Source organism: Oncorhynchus nerka, linkage group LG27 (assembly GCF_034236695.1).
Source record: "Oncorhynchus nerka isolate Pitt River linkage group LG27, Oner_Uvic_2.0, whole genome shotgun sequence".
NCBI classification, from domain to species: domain Eukaryota; kingdom Metazoa; phylum Chordata; class Actinopteri; order Salmoniformes; family Salmonidae; genus Oncorhynchus; species Oncorhynchus nerka.
The window spans coordinates 71,646,112-71,665,603 of record NC_088422.1 but is presented as its reverse complement, the minus strand read 5'-3'; the positions used below and the strand labels follow the sequence as shown (position 1 = coordinate 71,665,603).

The window sequence follows — 19,492 nt, the reverse complement described above, 5'->3', positions numbered from 1 at the left end:
TTCAATTGTGGAGTTTTTAGTTCAGGAGTATAGTAAGTCCTCGTGTACCATTAAATCATTGTACTCTAGAACAAAGTAACATATTTGAGTTAGGAGTATAACATAGTTTGTTTATTATTATACAGTACCAGTCAAAAGTTTGGCTATACCTACTAATTCAAGGGTTTTTCTGTATTTTTACTATTTTCTACATTGTAGAATAATAGTGAAGACCTCAAAACTATGAAATAACACATATGGAATCATGTAGTAACCAAAAAAGTGTCAAACAAATCAAAATATATTTGAGATTCTTCGAAGTAGCCACCCTTTGACAGCTTTGCACACTCTTGGCATTCTCATAACCAGCTTCACCTGGAATATTTTTCCAACAGTCTTGAAGGAGTTCCCACATATGCTGTGTACTTGTTGGCTGCTTTTTCTTCACTCTGCGGTCCAACTCATCCCAAACCATCTCAATTGGGTTGAGGTCAGGTGATTGTGGAGGCTAGGTGATCTGATGCAGCACTCCATCACTCTCCTTCTTGGTTAAATAGCCCTAACACAGCCTGGAGGTGTGTTGTTACGTTGTCCTGTTGAAAAACAAATGATAGTCCCACTAAGCGCAAACCAGATGGGATGGCGTATTGCTGCAGAATGCTGGGGTAGCCATGCTGGTTGTGTGCCTTGAATTCTAAATAAATCACTGACAGTGTCACCAGCAAAGCACCATCACACCACTTCCTCCACGCTTCACTGTGGGAACGACACATGAAGAGATCATCTGTTCACCTGCTCTGCAGCTCACAAAGACACGGCAGTTGGAACCAAAAATCTCAAATTTGGACTCATCAGAACAAAGGACAGATTTCAACCGGTCTAATGTCTATTCCTCCTATGTCTTGGCCTAAGCAATTCTCTTCTTATTATTGGTGTCCTTTAGTAGTGTTTTCTTTGCAGCAATTTGACCCCATAATATGGGCTTGGTCTTTTACCAAATAGGGCTATCTTCTGTATACCACCCCGACCTTGTCACAACATAACTGATTGGCTCAAATGTATTTTGAAGGAAAGAAATTACACAAATTAACTTTTAACAAGAGACACCAGTTTAATGTAAATGCATTCCAAGTGACCACCTCATGAAGCTGGTTGAGAGAATGCCAAGAGTGCAAAGCTGTCATCAAGGCAAACGGTGGCTACTTTGAAGAATCTCAAATGTAAAATATAATATATATATATTTGTTTAACTTTTTGTGTTACTAAATGATTCCATGGGTTATTTCATAGATTTGATGTCTTCACTATTATTCTACAATGTAGAAAATAGTAAAAAATAAAGTAGGTGTTGTCTTGTCTGGCTATGCCGGAGGAAGTGATATGACGTGCTATTCTATAAAATAATTTATCCGTAATTACTATTACCTGATTGAGCTAATCATGTAAATGTAATTAACTAGAGAGTCAGGCACCACAAAATAATATTTATAGAGCTGTTATCTTCCGAATAAACTCTTAAAGACCTAGTAATATTTTACATCCATAGCAGTCGATATCAATCGTCACCTCAATTCAGTCTCATCTGAAAGTTGTAAATTCTTGGTTATCTGAAAGAACCCTGGCTAACAATTTGAATCCGCAATACAACATTTGGGTTTAATCATTTATTTACTAAATACCAAACTAATCACACAGAATCACAAATGCACATAATTAAATCATAACTTGATTACAAATGACGTCATAAAGGAAAACGTCCCTAGCGGGCGGAACAGATATGACAGCTTGTTACACAAAGGAAAAGGGGCTGGGTTGAGTGAAAGAGCGGGAAGACAGGAACAAAGGTGAAGCTGTGCAGTATCTTATGCATTCTAAATTACCACCCATTTGGAAAAGGAAAATGCAATAAATATTTACTCTGAGCTGTGCTTCAGTAGGTTGGTTGTAGATGGAAGGCCGTGTTGCCCAACCGAGTCCTTTGTCCTTTGAAGAATGTCTCTGGTGGTCAATTGGATACGTTGTAGTAACGTCGTTGTGTGGTAGACGGGATACTTTGTCTGTTCCTTCCTAACCTGCGTTTGCAGCTGCGGTCGCTAACTCAACGGCTAGGAGGTATCACTTCTGTCGTGAATAAGAGTTCAAAGTTCATACCATTCGCAATTTGGTTGCTCATGCTGATGTTGTCTTCGTTCTGTAGTTATCTGAACCATTCTGACATAGGACCGTCATCCTACCTCACCGGAACAGGAAGTTCTGTTGTCGTCAAGGCTTTATATAGGAAGGGAGAAGAGGTCGTGTTTGAAAAGTTTTATAGCCCATGTCCCTTCACAGAGGCGGGCCACTGAGTGAGCAGCAATATCTTATGAAAACCCACATCTCACATTTTAAAAGCTAAAATCACATTTCATCCCATCACAAATAATTTCATATTCAAACATTTAAATTATACAACAATTCCATGTGAATCCGATAACTCTGATGTGTAGACTTTCCACTGTAGAGTTTATGTCATCTTATCATTGATGAGAATGTCTCAGATGACAACCGAACTGACATCATATTCATTAAGTACCACCGCATATGTTCAATTGTTCGGATTACCAGAATATAGTTCATTTCCCCCCACCTTCTGATGTACCCAGAATCTCTATGTTAAAAAAGTGTTTTTAAAAATGTAACCTCAGTAGGTTAGAGAGAGGATAAAGGGGGGAAGAGGTATTTATGACTCATAAACCCATCCCCCAGGCCAACGTCATGACAGTGTCAACTTTTGACTGGTACTGTATATGTATATTTATTACAGAATTAGTTTACAATCATTATAATTCACTTTAGTTTCATCTCTGAGAACAGTTCCAACTCCCCTTTCCATCCCAGAATAATAATAATAGAAGGCTTTAGGTGAAAGGTGGCATATAAATCATGGCATATAAAACAGCAAATCTCATTTTAACAGGAAGAAATTAAACGATAGGAGTACAACACGTTCTTTCTTAAGGATTATCTGCTTTAACATTTATTTAAGTATGTGATGTACTGTATGGGACCGAAGCAAAACAATTCCTTCACCGTACTTCATTTCCATTTGTAGATTTCCTTTCATCTCAGTGAGCTAAAGCATCACAAACTAAAGTCAGCTTTTGGTCAGAACTTAGCTGTATTGTCAGCAATTGCTCCCTCTTGCACTGACTGCCTTGTTCTTCCAGAAGAGGGCCAGACCTCGCTTCCAACGGAGAGAATGTGGGTGCTTGAGCTCTGTCCAGTTGTCATGGAACTCTGCTCTGCCCCCCCCCCCCCCCCCCCCGCAGTCTCTTAACGCAGAGCCATAGGAACAGGAAGAACCCTGTGGAAAACAGGAAGCAGTGTCATAAACTAGCAGAGCAGAGGTGTATCCGGAGAACGCAACATTGCTGAATGTTCAGAAAGAAATATACTGTGTAGAACAGCCACACTTGTCTGTGGAGCTCAGCAGTACATTATTGCTATCTGCAGTGTTAGAAATTGAAATTGCGATGTTAGATTGTATGTACGGGATATCTTTCACCCCTATGTTACTTGCTTGTTTTCTCACTCTTATGGAAAGATAGAAAATAAAGTATGTCGTTGGCTCCCTCCGATAAGGATGAGAGTTTACCCTGCAGTGAGTTGAGGATGGTAAAAATGTAGAGCAGGGGTGTCAAACTCAAATACCCAGTGGGCCAAAATGTAAAACCTGAACAAAGTCACGGGCCAACATTGAACAAATTAACCTTTTAATATGGACCCAAACAAGTTTTGCTTTAACATTGAATATGGAACAAGCATCGCTTATTACCATACAATATATAATTTAATAGTGGAGACATGCAAAATCGAATTTCAAATGAAAAAACACATCAATGGCATTCATTTATTAAATAAATACAATTTAAATAAAAATTGTATGCCTCTTTTCTATTTGCAGCCTTCTGATTTAAATACCAAAATAAACTTTTTACACTGGCTAATAATTTTACAAATAAAATGATAATAAATCAATCAACCATTCAAGCCCATGCCTTGTAGCAAGAAAAAGTGCATAAAGAAAACGTTAATTATTGCACACTGGTCTAATCTGATGTGCCCAAGCCAGATACCTGGCATCTCTTCTTGGATGCTAGTTCATCAATGTCTGGGCTCAAGCTCTGAGCTGAAGAAATCCTCAGTATCGAGCGAAGATGTTCATCAGTCAGATGTCTCCTGTGAGTTGTTTTGGTCATCTTCATCGAGGAGAAAAGTTGCTCGCATAGGTAAGTGCTGCCGAACATGGAGAGCATCTGAGCAGCTTGGGTGCGGAGCTGAGGCATTGTGTCAGGGATGAACCGTGGAAACTGTGCGGCGCCCACAGCATCATACTTTGACTTCAGCGTGTCGTTGCACTGGAGTTCAATCAGCTCCATTTGGATGTTGGTTGGTGCATTTTCCACATCAACTGCGAAGGGATTACTAAGCAGTTCAAACTTGCATTTCTGGGCATCGAAGTCGGCAAATCGCCGGCTAAACTCAGCGGCGAGAACACTGAGTTTTTCAGCAAACTGTGCGCATGGGAACACGGCGGTAGAGATCTGCGCTTTTATGGATTGGCAGCAGGGAAAATGGCAAGGGTTTCCTTGCAGCATCTGATTCTCCCACAGACACAGTTTAGTTTTGAAGGCCCTCACTGCAGCGTACATCTCTGTGATGATGCGCCCCCGCCCCTGAAGCTGCAGGTTCAGCGCATCGAGATGGTTCGAGATGTCACAGAGAAAGGCCAGCTCACACAGGAACTTTTGCTCCCGGAGCTCTGCTGTATTCTTCCCTTTGGTTTCCAGGAATTGACATATTTCCTCACGCAGCTCGAAACATCTGTTCAGTACTTTTCCTCTGCTTAGCCATCTCACCTCTGTGTGATACGGCACGTCTGCGTATTCCAAACCACACTCCTCCAGAAAAGATTTAAACTGGCGGTGATTTAGACCTTTGGCTCTTATAAAGTTAACTACCTGTGTTACTGTGGTCATAACATGTTCCATCTTTAGGGCTTTGGCACACAGTGCTTCCTGATGTATGATGCAGTGGTAAACAGTTAGCTCACCTGCACAGTTCTCTTCCCGCATCTTCTCTCGAACCATGCCCACCAGTCCACTCTTTTTACCGCACATCGCTGGCGCACCATCTGTCGTTAATCCAACGAGTTTATCCCACGGCAGCTTTATTTCAGTTACACATTTGGAAACCTCCTCAAAGATTTCCTTTCCTGTGGTTGTGCCATGCATTGATTTGAATCCTAATAGCTCCTCCGTAACACACAGATTTGAGTCCACTCCACGGATGAAGACTGACAGCTGAGCAGTATCAGATGCGTCGCAGCTCTCATCCACAGCGAGGAGAACGCAACAAAATCTTTTCCCTTTTCCATCAGCTGGTCATACAGATTGGTGGCAAGATCACATGTGCGATCAGCTACTGTGTTCCTGCTCAGGCTCACGTTTGAAAATGCTTGTTTTTCTCTGGGCATACGAGGTCACAAACCTTCATCATGCACTTTTTCATGAACTCTCCCTCATTAAAGGGCCGGGCTGATTTTGCGATCTCTGCTGCCACTATATAACTAGCCTTTACAGCAGCCTCGCTTTGTGATGTGGCTTTTTAAACATATTCTGTTGTGAAACCAAACTTCTTTTCATCTCCTCTACTTTCTGGCTCCTTTGAGTCATGTCCAGGTCCTTGTATTTGTCATGGTGTTTCGTTTCATAGTGTCGTCTAATGTTGTACTCCTTACTTACAGCCACGTTGACTCCACAAACAAGACAAACAGGTTTGTCTTTTACATATGTAAACAGATATTCTGCCTCCCACTTGTCCAGAAAGCTCCTGTTTTCTGCCTTTCTTTTTGCCATTTTTGGGAAGGGTTAGCTCGCTGACAGTTGTAGCGTCTATGTTGCAATGACTACTGTCACAGAGGAGAGAGCGTTTCTGGGTCCTGTCCTGATTGGCGCGCGAAAACAGCAGAGCATTATGGGATTCGTAGTATTAGTGGTGAATGCGCTGTATAATACCGGCGGGCCAGCTCTAGTAGTAGTTTGGTATTGTCTCGCGGGCCAAATATAATTACCCCGCGGGCCAAATTTGGCCCACGGGCCAGAGTTTGACACCCATGATGTAGAGGATGACATAGTTGGTGTAGCCCATGGAGAAGAAGCCCACCCCCCAGGTGAGGCCCAGGATGCAGGTCAACCCAAGAACGCTGCAGGTGATGTTGCGGCTCTGCCTCTTCCCCTGCGGCGACGTGACAGAGCGCAGCTTGAGCATCGTTGTGATGACGATGGCGAAGATGGTGTTATTGAAGAGCAGGACCACTATCAGGTAAGCCACAACAGAGCCGTACTGCACACCAGAGTCTTTGATCCAGCACCTGTGTATCAGGGAGAAAGTCCTTCTAAGGGCTGGTATGCAATGTACCAATATGATGTGTTTTGTTAATAAACATTCTGTTATTCAGCCCATAGAAATCTGTACTGACAGCGGCGACTATGGATACAACCAAAGCAGGAACATCTGAGAGGAGACAGATTTGAGACTTTTGATTGTCAGTTTACTGCTGGTCTGTACATGTTAACTGTTGTTGACTGTTTAACTGTGGTATCTGTTTTGACAGTGCTGTTCTCACCCCAGCCCAGCAGGCTCAGCTTCAGCAGGTAGTGTCTCATGTAGGTGTTGTAGACCAGGACCAGCAGCCTGTACAGATGCAGAGCCTCCAGGCCCATCCAGGTGAAGCAGCAGAGCAGTGAGTAGTGCAGCAGGGCGGCCACGGCAGGACACAGGCCAGGGGCCATAGATGCAGGGCCCACAAAGGCCAAACCCACACTGGTCAAGAGCAGCAGGTTGAGTAACAACAGAGATGCCACCAACTGGAGATGAACCAGCATGGCATGGTCAGTAGATTTCCGTCTGAAAGAGAGAAAGATTGTGTGTGTGGTTGGTTACCGTTCATACAAGGATTTATACATAGCTAGACATGACTGCCTCATTGACCTGCTAGCTAGTGAGGTGAGACAGACAGTACCACCATTAGTGCTTATTCACAAACACTCTTGTCAGAGGAGGCTGGTTTGATGTTTTCTTGTATACAGTTGCTCTTTTGACTTGTAGTGCTGATATTTGGGAGCCTCTGCCATGTACATAGGCTGACAGTATGTGGGCTTCAGATTGCAGACCTGCGTAGGACAAAGCAGCTAGCGAGGTACTGCTCTGTATCAGCTGTCATGGGCAGCGGGGCTGTATGGAGAAGAATGTGCTTTCTGTACCCATAAGTGTCCATATACTGTATCTATGACCTATTAGATGTTTGAATCCTTCTTGACTGTAATGTGATTTATGGGTTCAATTTAAGTATTTAAAAAGTGTGTGTTTGCTTGATAGGTGTCACTCACGAATGCTGAAGACAGTGTGTCAGTAAGGTGATGGTGCAGAAGAACACAGAGATGGCTCCGCCCACACAGGTGAGCACACTCAGCGTCCTGGCATGGACCTCACTCAGCTTCACATCAGGGATCTGTGGGAGCAGTGACATCATGCTGCACATAACATTTATAAGGATTTGAGAACCCTAAGGCTATCTGCATACCATTTGTCTATTGTTTTGGCTGTGCGTACTAAACAAGAAGCGGGTATGGATATTGGAACACAACCTCAATGCATTGACTATTCCTCTCATGGGCAGCATGGCACTATGGTAACGAGCTGACTTTTTGAGTCTGGAAATATGCAAATGTTGCCCATGAATAGATGTCAGGAAAGGAAATGGCAAACACTAAGATATAATCTGGAAAGTAATATGAAAAGTAGGATCATCTCACCATGAGGGCAAAAAAGGAGAAGTGGTCACAGCTACAGATGGTCTGGTTAGTGAGCCTCAGGGTGTGGCAGCCATCAGTGACCCATTCACCTCCTTCAACAATAAGAAACAGACGTTCGTATACAACAGATCAACCGAGTCATTCTTGAATAAGTCATTCTGCTTTATATCATGCTGTATCAAATCGAAGCAATAGCCCATATTTATTGATTTGATACACAATTGCTCATTAGTTATGCAAAGATATGCAGTCCATATTTACGACTCCGGTTGTGGTAGACACACGTTGTATTCTCTTTTTCCTGAAGAAAAGAAAATGACAGTGTAAGCAGCTTGTTTAAATCTTACCACTGGTAAGTTGTTTTTGAAAGTAGCTACCTGTAGTTCAGATTTGTGTTTGAAGGTCATGTTGAATGGTGTTGACAGGTGAGAGATGGTTATGTTCACAACTTCAATACCAAAGAGAATCTTACCAAGTTGTCCCTCTACGGTCTACACACAGACACACACATTATTCCTGACAAAAGTTTAAGATGTTTTAGTCATGTGATGTGCAACTTGGGAGTGCATGGTAACTCACCCAATTTGGTGGTGAGGTTTTAAGCACAGAGAAGATGAACTTAACCATGTCAGGGGTGTGTCTCCACTTTAGCCCTGAGAGAAGGTTGGGGGGCAGGTTCACCTCGAGTTCAGGGTTCAAAATCTCTGCGATGTTGAATGAGATCTAGGGAGACATGCATAAACACCCTCATACTGATACTTACATGTACACTAATGCACTTACTGTACCAGTGACAACTCCATCTCCTACTCAGATACATAGGTCTGTATATTACTTACACACAAATATGTATTGAGAAATTCTTCATGAAGAGTGAGTAGTTGTAAATGTATTATATGCTTAGTTTGAGATGTACAGATGAATGCTGTGTTGAGATCTTGTTATAGTATATAATTGAGAGGATTTTTGTATTGATATCCGTGGGTTGTTGGATTTGGTTGGAGTTGACAGTCGTTTGGTGCTGATATGTATTGGAAGGTAGAGGTTGCATATATCTGATATGCTGTATGTACACTCAAAAGGGTTCTTCGCTAGGGCACAGGCCTGTGGGGGACCGGAGGCAACAAAAATAATAACAAAAATAATAACATATGTATAAATGTTATTATTTTTGTTGCCTCCGGTTGACTCAACGTCGTTTTAGAGAATTTGGCAGTACGTCCAACCGGCCTCACAACTACTTTTTCTTGCCACTGTGTGTGTGTTGAAGTAGTAGAGAAAGGGAAATTAAATTCTCTTGCAACAGCTCTGGTGGACATTCTTGCAGTCAGCATGCCAATTGCACACTCCCTCAACTTGAGACATCGTAGAGTGGTCTTATATTGTCCCCAGCAAAAGGCGCATCTGTATAATGAACATGCTGTTTAATCAGCTTCTTCATATGCCACACCTCGGGTGGATGGGATTATCTTGGCAAAGGAGAAATGCTCACTAACAGGGATGTAAACAAATGTGCACAACATTTTCGAGAAATAAGCTCTTTGTGCGTATGGAAAATGTCTGGGATTTATATTTCAGCTCATGAAACATGGGACCAACACGACATGTTGCATTTATAGTTTTGTTCCGTGTGTGTATTTACTGTTCCAGTGGCAAATCCATCTTGCTGCATGGATTTGTTCACAAAAAATGATAGTGTGCCGGGAAGTGTGGGGGCCCTATTAAATAAAATACATTTTCAAAAACAACTAAAGCGCTGGGGACTATGATTTCTTAATCCGGCCCTGCCTATGGGGACAGCCAAAGAACACTTTAGGTTGTAGATCACACATTTTTTTTCTAAGAGTGTAGGGCAGACTCACCTTGTTTTCAGATACTGTCTGCAACCAAGGTTGCTCTCAGATTAATCTCCACAGCAAGACGACTGACTTCCTGATCTGGAGAGGTAGCTGAAGTAGTGAGAGTTGTGGTAGTGGTAAGGACAGGAGTTGTGAAGGTGTTGGTGGAAGGGATTGGAGAAGGTGTAGTAGAGCTGGGTGAGTAAATGGGGGGAGAGGAAGGAGTTGTCAAGGGTGCAGGAGTTGTTTCAATGGTTGAAGAAAGAGTAGCAGCAGTAGTTTTAGTTTTAGGGGTAGTTTCTTTGGTGGTGGTGGTAGGAGTAGAAGTAGTGGCTGTTGTAGTAGTGGAAGAACGACATTTATCTAAAAAATAGAAAAAGAGTGAAGATGCTATCATATGTAGCGGACTGAGGCTTCTTAACAGCATGGTTGCTTCATAAAGTTCCCCTGGTGTGTTGGAATTGATAGGATCAGAGTTTAACATTTAACAGTATCAACTGCATTTACCTTAGCCAAACTTTATACATGGCTCTAATCGTCCTTCATTTTATACCATTAAATCCACACACCAAACCAAAGTGTTAGAATGCTAGATCCACCTACCTGTAAAATCGCCATAATATTTGCTTGGCTCATGTTGAGAGGCAGATGGTCAGCCACTGTGCAGCACCCCTGGATGGTGAGCAGGTGCTCAAGGGCACAACAGCAGATTACATTTTTTATTTTTTATTATACCTAGTATGCCACGGGTATAACATTTGTCAATAATTGTTGTGTTTCTCCAGGTAGCCTGCAGCATCTTGTGGACTATAGATTCACTTGCACACTAAGAAAAGAGGGTTCAAGGGTTATTTGGGAAGGGTGATGGTTCTATGTTGAACCATAACTCCAAGAACCATTTTAGCTTTTCAATGGTTCTTTCAGTTCACAAAGGGGTTCTTTGCTCTTTTAGTGATAAATAGATTGTCGCTGGGCTGCGGCTCATTTGAATATTTTGAGGCGTGGTTTCCTCACAGCTTTATAAATCTCTTTGATGTCGGAATCTTTGTCTTCAGCCTTCTTTCCATTAGTTGTTATGCAAGTGAGAAACCTACTCCATCCAGGGGTGTGTTTCTGTACTCAAAGAGAGCTATGTAAGGATCTCTGTTGCTGTCGCATGCTTTTTTCAATAGGTTCTTCACAGTCTGAACTGCTCTCTCAGCTTGGGTCAAGTGCAAGGACAGATGATCACGTAGTAATTACTAACAGCGCCACCCTCGGGGCGGCAGGGTAGCCTAGCGGTTAGAGCGTTGGACTAGTAACCGGAAGGTTGCAAGTTCAAAACTCCCGAGCTGACAAGGTACAAATCTGTCATTCTGCCCCTGAACAGGCAGTTTACCCACTAGGCCGTCATTGAAAATAAGAATTTGTTCTTAACTGACTTGCCTGGTTAAATAAAGGTAAAAATAAAAATGTTCTCTCTTGATGGCTTTGTTGAGATCCTGTGGGTCAATGCATACCCATATTTTGTTTGGCTTCACAATTGTCACCAAGCTGTTTACCCATTCAGTAGGCTCAGTTTGCCATCCATGTTTTCCATGCAGTTCAGTTCCTTTTCAAGTTTTTTTTGTGCTACATGCACTTTTCTGGGTGAGGGAACCACTGGTGTGACTTCTGGGTATTTTTGCATGTGATGAACTCCTGCAACACATCCAAGTCCTGTGAATAAATGTTCATATAAACTCCAAATGTCAGTCTCTGTCCTTTGTTCAAGTTTGAATATACTCTTTATTAAGCCCATTTGCAGACAAGCTGATCTTCCAAGTATTGCAGGTGCATCTTATGTCACTTGAAATTCCAGTTCGAACACTGTTCTTGTATTGACATCGGAGTTTCTTGCCTTTTGGCTCTAGCTGGTGGCCAGAATACGTCACTACCTTGCAGTTGGATTTTTGCACGGAATCGGCACACACTTTCAGCGTTTTCAAGTCTCTCACAGACAATACATTACAAGATATGCCTCGGGTACATCCGATTTGTCTCACAGTACGTTCGGGGAAAAGCTACTTTAATACATCCAAGTCATCTACATCATCGTCAAAATCAAACGTATTCCGGCTATGTGCAGGAATGTGGCACACTTCACTTTTTCGGATTTCTCTGAGATGCCACTAGCTTTTATTTTCTTTATTTTTATTTCACATTTATTTAACCAGGTAGGCCAGTTGAGAACAAGTTGACATTTACAACTGCGACCTGGCCAAGATAAAGCAAAGCAGTGCGACAAAAACAACAACACAGAGTTACACATAAACAAACATACAGTCAATAACACAATAGAAAAATCGATGTACAGTGTGTGCAAATGTAGAAGAGTAGGGAGGTAAGGCAATAAATAGGCCATGGAGGTGAAAGAATGACAATTTAGCATTAACACTGGAGTGATAGATGTGCAAGTAGAGATACTGGGGTGCAAAAGAGCAAGAGGATAAGTAACAATATGGGGATGCGGTAGTTGTGTGTGCTATTTACAGATTGGCTGTGTACAGTACAGTGATCGGTAAGCTGCTCTGACAGCTGATGATATATGATGATAGATGATATAGCTGGGATATAAAGGTTTAATTTATGGATCCACACTCCCAATTTTCGGCTAGATTTTCCTCTAGGTTCAGAGTAGTTGGTGGTGTCATTTGTTCCATGTTTTGTAATGTTGAGCTTTTCTTTGTATTACTTTTTAACTACTGACAACATGTAATATATTAGCACACTGAGGCGGGTAAAAGAACTATGTTCATCTGGGGCTGCAAGTAACCAAGACCGTTGGACTAGTAACCGAAAGGTTGCTGGATCGAATCCCTTAGCTGACAAGGTAAAAATCTGTCATTCTGCCCCCTGTCATTCCCCCTGTCACCCCTGTCATTCTGCCCCCGAACAAGGCGGTTAGGCCGTCATTGCCGTCATTGTAAATATGTATTTGTTCTTAACTGACTTGCCTAGTTACATTTTTTAAAATAAATAAATAAAATCTGATTTCATGTGTCAAGTGCAAGTACAGATGATCACGTAGTAATTACTAACAGCGCCACCCTCAGACACTCCAGGTAAATACATGTACATGCATGCCCGTTTCTGGAAGCAAACATAACGAAACCGGGAGGGGCCTTCATGAATTTGTCTAATATAAACTCTCGTTTTCGTTGCAAAACGCAACTGTTTTGCTAATGATTACACACCTGCTTCCGGGTGTTTATAAATGAGACTCAACAGGATTTATGAAGGGCCGTCACATAACCTCTAACATTCGTTTAGTCTTGGACCTTATAGACCTTATAGATTATTCAGATGCAATAGACTCAGATGCGGTTGTCCTATTTCTGGACTTCTGTAAAGCCTTTGACACAATTGAACATTAATTTATCTTTAGGTCTCTTAAACTTTTTGGATTTGATGAACATTTTATTAAAGTAATTCGCATGTTTTACAAATATATAAATAGTTATGTGCTACTAAACCTTAATTCTTCCAAAAGATTTAGTATCAATATAAGTGAGGCCCAATTTCGCCATTTGTATTCATTTTGGTTGTGGAACTTCTATCTGTAGATATTCTGAATAATGCAAATTATTATTGATGATATCTGCCTTTTCTGTGAAAAGGTGAGAATCTGTCTCACTTGTTCTTTGAATGTAAATTTGTGTCAGAATTTTGGGAAAACCTTGCAAAGTACTTATTTACCATTATGAACACTGCCTATATTTTTGACATGAAAGATATAATATGTTACTATTGCAATGATAACAAAACCACTGAAATGATAGTTTTTTTTATTGTATTCTTGTTGTCAAATACTTTATACACAAACATAAATTCCAAACTTCTATACCCAAATTACACATTTTTCTGATTGAATTTAATTATCTTATTAAAACATTAACCCTAGTGAATATCAACAAGAATAACATCTTCATGAATCATTATAATAAGATATTTTCAGAGAGAATATAATTGCACTTAAATTGTTTATTTTTGTATGTTTGAGTATTGTTAATACCGGTGATTGGTTTGCTAGACATGTTTGATGTAGCAATGTAAGTTTATTTTTGTATTATGAATAAAATAAAATAAAATAAAACACACCTGCTTCCGGTCTCCACCACTTTTCTTTTGTCTACTGGCTCACACAGTAACTTCTTTTTTAAAAATTGTATCTCTCTCCCTGGATCTCCAGCTCTGCAATGTGCTAGAAATAAGAAACCGGTGGATGTATCTTTATTGACAAATTTAGGTCCCCGTGATTGCAAAGAGCAAGGTACCAGAGCAGAAAAAGCTGAAGCTAGACCAATTTATTTCGCTAGCTAGCGATAGGAGACAGATGGCAGCTGTCTAAACTTGTTTTGCTAATAACACCGTTGAGATAGCTAGCGTGAGCATTTAGCTAGGTTTAGCGTGAGCATTTAGCTAGGTTTAGCGTGAGCATTTAGCTAGGTTTAGCGTGAACATTTAGCTAGGTTTAGCGTGAGCATTTAGCTTACATTTACATTTAAGTCATTTAGCAGACGCTCTTATCCAGAGCGACTTACAAATTGGTGCGTTCACCTTCTATGTATATTTGTGTGGTAAAGAATGTCACCTTGTGTTTTTCGGCAAGATCAGACCAAATAAAGTCAAAGAGGAAAGGTGTATGTTATCTAGCTATAGCTAGAACATCTCATTAGACATCGTTCTGTAATGTTAGTTAACTAACGTAGCTATCCACGTTGTGATAGCTTTGAGAGTTAAGCCAAAATGTAAACAAAACAATGTTATTAGCTACATTGTGAGCTTTTGAACATTTTAAGGACAGTCATCAATCATGGTCAAAACCTTTTGTAGCTAAAGTTTCTGGCTCAGTATGTTAAACAGCATGATGTAAAACTCATTTTGTGTTTCCAGGATGCTTTTCCACTTCTGTCCCCAGTGTGGCACCAAACTACAGCCTGGATTCCGGTTCTGCCCCTCCTGTGGGGACAAGTTGCAGTGTGTTGTGGACCCCTCTGGACCTGTGGAGGCTGCTTCCTCTGGAGTCTCTCTGCTTCATGTCACTGATGGTGTAACCATGACTGCTAATGCAAGCAGTCCTACTCCAAGCACAGGACAACTGACTGTCTGGGACACAGAAGGTAATGGGGCAGCAGGGTAGCCTAGTGGTTAGAGTGTTGGACTAGTAACCGAAAGGCTTTTTCTGGAGATGGAAAGATGCTCTTGTCACATCTCTCATTTGTTTACAGGTCTCGTCTGTGCCACCCCCAGTCCAGTGTCGACCCGTCCCCCACTGCGTAGGACCCGTAACTCAGTCCCCGTGGCCCGGAACGATGAAACTCCTAGTAGTATAGCCAGTCCTCCTGTCACTGCCTCCCCGAAACGTACTACAGGTAAGGGGATGGTGGCAGTATGATTATCATCAGTGGTAATGAAGGAAAGGTAATGATCGTAGCCATTGACGGGCTTTGGAAATGTAATTGTCTCATTGATGCTTTAAAAACATTTTTTTTAATGGAAAACGTGTGTCCTCCCTATCGGCAGATCAAAGCCACAAATTGTCTCCACGAAAACGACGTGCTGTCACCCCAAAAGTGGAACAGATAAAAAAGGAACCGTCTGTGGAGCTGGCCTCCTCACCTGGCTCTTCACCTCTCCCCAGGTCCCCCTCCACAGGTGAGTCTAAACTACAGCCACTTACAACTAATAAAACAAATGACTCCCAACAGCCTGTCCTCATGGTTTTGGTCCTTTTTTTCCCTCCCTCGTATGTGTGCGTGTATATGCATGTTCCTGTGTGTGTGTGTAGTCAAGGGGAAGGGGAAGAAGGCCAAGCGAGCATGTGCTGTGGAGCCACTGCAGGAAGGGGAGGAGCTTTGTGACACAACTGGCAGGAAATGGAGGCTTGTGAAACTGTTGAGTCAGAGCGATGCAGAGATGTTCTATGGAGGTGAGAGGTCACACTGCACTCTTCAGTTCTGGTCCAGGGTACCCTCAAGGTGTATAGGCTCTTGTTCCAGGCTAGCACCAACAAATCTTGATGATTAGTTGACTATTCACTGATTCAGGTGTGTTAGTACTAGGCTGGAACAAACATCTGCAACACCCTGTGGGACCCAGAGGACAAGGGTTGAAGAATAGTTTCACACATGAGTGTCAAACATGGACCAGGCTGATTTAATCAGACACTTATTTTTTTTTATTTTTTTATTCAATCTCTACCCAGTCCTGCAGAATGGGCCAGGTGCCAATTCCAGTGACTGCAAGCACATCCTCAAACTAGTGAGTGTAACTGCACAGACTGTGTTCTCTAATATAGAATGATTATGTTGGCTACAGTGTTGCTTTGCGTGTTATGTGGTGAATACTGATGTCTGTTCTTCTGCAGGGGGCTAAGGACGGGAAGATGTTCAATGAGCAGAACTTCCTCCAGAGAGCTGCCAAGCCCTCATCTGGTGAGTGTCAAGATCTGCCTTCATATACCTGGCCAGCCCTCAGTTTGATTTCAGCTCTAAACAGACCCCTGACTGCATTACCCATTCTCTTACCATAGCTATCTACACATTTAAGTAGGTCTGGCCGTACAGTAACACATTTGACAGAAGAATACAAAGCCAAGATTGTTACAATATCCTTTCATAAGCAGGTCACAGAGAGGGCTTGCAGATCACTGATGTTTACCCCATAGACAGTGGTGGAAAAAGGACCCAATTGTCATAGACTCAAGTAAAAGTCTAAAAGTATTTGGTTTTAAATATACTTAAGTATCCATAGTAAATGTATTTGCTAAAATATACTTGACTATCAAATTGAAGTATGAATAATTTCTAATTCCTTTCATTAAGCAAACCAGACGGGATAATTTATTAAGATACCCCAAAAAACGACTTAAGTAGTACTTTCAAGTAGGGTGCTACTTGGCAGGAACATGCTTATATTAATGCAAAGCTGCAAACTGTCATGTGAATGGGCAACTCAGATAGGTACCTATAGGTGGCAATGTAAGTTGTGTAAGCTGAGGTATAGAGCAGAAGGAATTGTTTGTTTTGTTTATGACTGACTAGACTACTGGTGGTGGAAGCCCATTGTAGAGCCTCTGTTAGTTACTAATGAGCCTTTCCAACTGCTGTGATGCTGTCTCCCCCTAGTGGACAAGTGGATAAAGCACGCCAAGATGGACTTCCTTGGGATTCCTACCTGTGTAGGATTTGGTCTCCATGCAGACTCTTACAGGTGTGTGTGTGTGCGTACACTGAGATGTGTGTTTGCTGCCTGCTTGTACATATGGTGGGGATATGTGTGTTTTGAATGTGTAATCATAGACTGTTCTCTCTGCTACTGCGCGCAAACGGTACTGAAGGTCCAAAATACTTCTTAACAGCTTCTACCACCAAGCCATAAGACTCCTGAACAGCTAATCAAAGGGCTACCCTCTTTTACGCTGCTGTCACTCTGTTTATAATCTATGCATGGTCACGTTAACTCTATCTACATGTACAAATTACCTCGACGAACCAGTACCCCCGCACATTGACTCTGTACCTGTACCCCCTGTATGTAGCATCGCTTATTTTACTGCTGCTGTTGAATTATTTTTATTTTCTATTTTTTACTTAACACCTTAAAGTATTGTTGGTTAAGGGCTTGTAAGTAAGCATTTCACTGTAGGGTCTACAATAAGTATATTCGGTGCATGTGACAAATAAGATTTGATTTGTGTTTTTGTTTCAGGTTTTTGATTTTCTCCAGCATGGGCCAAACTCTTCAGTCTTTCATGGATGAGGGGGAGGGGCTCCTGTCTGAGAAAGTGGTCCTTCAGCTGGCCTGCAGAGTAGTGAGTGCTCTCTCAGGCTCATATAGAGGCCCTGATATGACTTCAAAAATAGGATTCCCTATCTGATGTGCTTCCTGTTTGACTCTGCCTTTCTCCCTCCTCTTCCAGTTGGATGTGTTGGAGTTCATCCATGAAAATGAGTATGTTCACGCAGATATCCATGCTGAAAACATCTACATCAGCCCAGCACAACAAACACAGGTTAGAGTGCGTTTGTATAGTTGTGTGTTTGTGTAGCTGCCAGACCCCTCTGCTATGCTCTTACTCCTGCATGCATGTGTGTAGGTATACCTTGCAGGGTACTGCCATGCTTTCCGGTACTCTCCTGGTGGCCGGCATGTGGAGTACCGTGAGGGCAGCCGAACACCACATGAAGGAGCCATAGATTTTATAAGCCTGGAGTCTCACAAGGGAGCAGGTGAGTCATCTTACAGCCTGTCAATCATCTGCAGTCCTTCAGATACTGTGGAGGGGGTACAAGTTGCCTCTAACCAACCATAAGTGTTTGTGTGTGATCGTACCTCCTAGGTCCATCTCGCCGTAGTGACCTGCAGGCTTTGGGCTACTGCATGCTGCGCTGGTACACAGGGGCACTGCCCTGGACCTCCCTCACACACACACCAGCCCGCGTTGCCACGGAGAAGGAGAGGTGAGAGCTGAGGTTCTCACTATGGCAACAAAGCCATTGTGATAATGTTATTCTGTATTTATGAAATAGTAAAGCCTTGAGTGAGTGGCCAAACTTGACCCTTCACTGTAATGGTCCAGATACATGGAGGACGTCCCAGGTCTCCTGAGTCACTGCTTCGGACAGAAGAAAGTCTCGAGTAAGTCCAGTTTTCTAGTGATTAGTTTTTGTATGCAGCGTAATATGTTTTGTGTGTGCATGGGATATAATGCATCTGTATGTACTATGTATCAGGTGCGCTGCAGGTGTACCTGTCTCAGGTGATGGCTCTGCAGTACTCTGACCAGCCGGACTACAGGGCTCTGAGGGCAGGCCTTAGTGCAGCGCTGCAGAAGCTGGGAGGGTCACTGGAGCAACCCCTTGACCTGCAGGTCAGAATACCCCCACACACACAACCTCCACTCTATCCACAAGCTCCAGTTGAGAAAACCGTCAGATGACCACAGAAACCTGGAACCTCCCTCACCCCACAACCACCACTTAACAAGTGGGGTCCAACATCTTTTAGTTGACATTAATCATTACTTTCTCTTAACCCCCCACAGCAGGTTTGACAAGAAACCTGTCCCTTCCAACTGGTTAGACCACTCATCCTTACACCGCTACCTGTTCAGGTTATCTACTGAACTAATTTACACCTCTACACCAGTCTGAATGTTTTTCTCTTATCTCTCTTCAGATGAAAGCGATCGGAGGAAGATGATCCTTCGGGATGAAAATTCACGAATGAGATTTTTAGCCAACTGTTTTTAAAATGCTGACTTTGTGACTGTATGTGGTGTGAGTCCTGCTGTGTTTTTATTATGTTGGAGTACACTCAAGAAGGAGCGTGTGAAGGTGCTTTTCATTAAGTTCACTGGAGGTGCAGTGCACAGAAACTCCTGGTTATGCCAGGTTAGTGAGCACTGCTGTACTGTGTTATTGTCAGCAGTGGTTGGCGCTGTGTTAGTGAGTGTGTCGTTAATGTTTAAGCTATGCAATAATACAGTTTATAACAAAGAACCTTTGGTCAGGGTGGTAATGATTGTAAGTACAATAATGTGCACTGTTCCAGTTAGGTGTTGTAGATGTTCATGATATGCGTTTTACTTTTTGTATTGTTTTGATCACAGGATAATACTTTATTAAAGAGCTTTTATTAATTCAACTGTGTATCTGTATGTGCCCATTTCTTTGGGGTTTCTGGTGTTGATTGTGAAACACTGTTCTTGTGTACCCCTGAGTGCTCGGGGTCAGTACACTGATCTGAATGAGTAGATATCATGGCCCAATTCCAAACCAGTTCCCTGCTCACATC

The 19,492-nt window shown here is 42.2% G+C and overlaps 2 protein-coding genes across 6 annotated transcripts; one reads left to right on the top strand and one right to left on the bottom strand.

The window, feature by feature from the left end:
- Nucleotides 1-1,628: 1,628 nt before the first annotated feature.
- On the bottom strand, nt 1,629-13,880 carry LOC115112340 (adhesion G protein-coupled receptor G3-like). 5 transcript variants are annotated; one of them, XM_029639345.2, is made up of 10 exons: nt 13,793-13,880; nt 10,277-10,345; nt 9,698-10,036; nt 8,415-8,558; nt 8,213-8,326; nt 8,097-8,136; nt 7,836-7,927; nt 7,410-7,531; nt 6,647-6,927; nt 1,629-3,322 (listed from the first exon to the last, which is right to left on the bottom strand). In XM_029639345.2, exons 4-10 carry the CDS (start codon nt 8,460-8,462, stop codon nt 3,246-3,248), a joined length of 774 nt encoding a protein of 257 aa, XP_029495205.2. In that variant the 5' UTR covers nt 8,463-8,558; nt 9,698-10,036; nt 10,277-10,345; nt 13,793-13,880; the 3' UTR covers nt 1,629-3,245. The 5 variants fall into 5 exon arrangements, with proteins under 5 accessions (XP_029495205.2, XP_029495208.2, XP_029495210.2 ...); XM_029639348.2 differs by having other exon boundaries at nt 9,698-9,867; XM_029639350.2 differs by lacking the exon at nt 10,277-10,345 and having other exon boundaries at nt 9,698-9,867; nt 13,793-13,867.
- LOC115112313 (serine/threonine-protein kinase VRK3-like) lies at nt 13,877-19,342 on the top strand. The gene is made up of 15 exons (XM_029639308.2): nt 13,877-13,964; nt 14,588-14,814; nt 14,923-15,066; nt 15,218-15,349; nt 15,483-15,623; nt 15,900-15,955; nt 16,062-16,128; nt 16,822-16,906; nt 17,405-17,507; nt 17,616-17,708; nt 17,793-17,925; nt 18,036-18,156; nt 18,276-18,334; nt 18,430-18,566; nt 18,875-19,342. Exons 2-15 carry the CDS (start codon nt 14,589-14,591, stop codon nt 18,896-18,898), a joined length of 1,521 nt encoding a protein of 506 aa, XP_029495168.1. The 5' UTR covers nt 13,877-13,964; nt 14,588; the 3' UTR covers nt 18,899-19,342.
- Nucleotides 19,343-19,492: the final 150 nt, after the last annotated feature.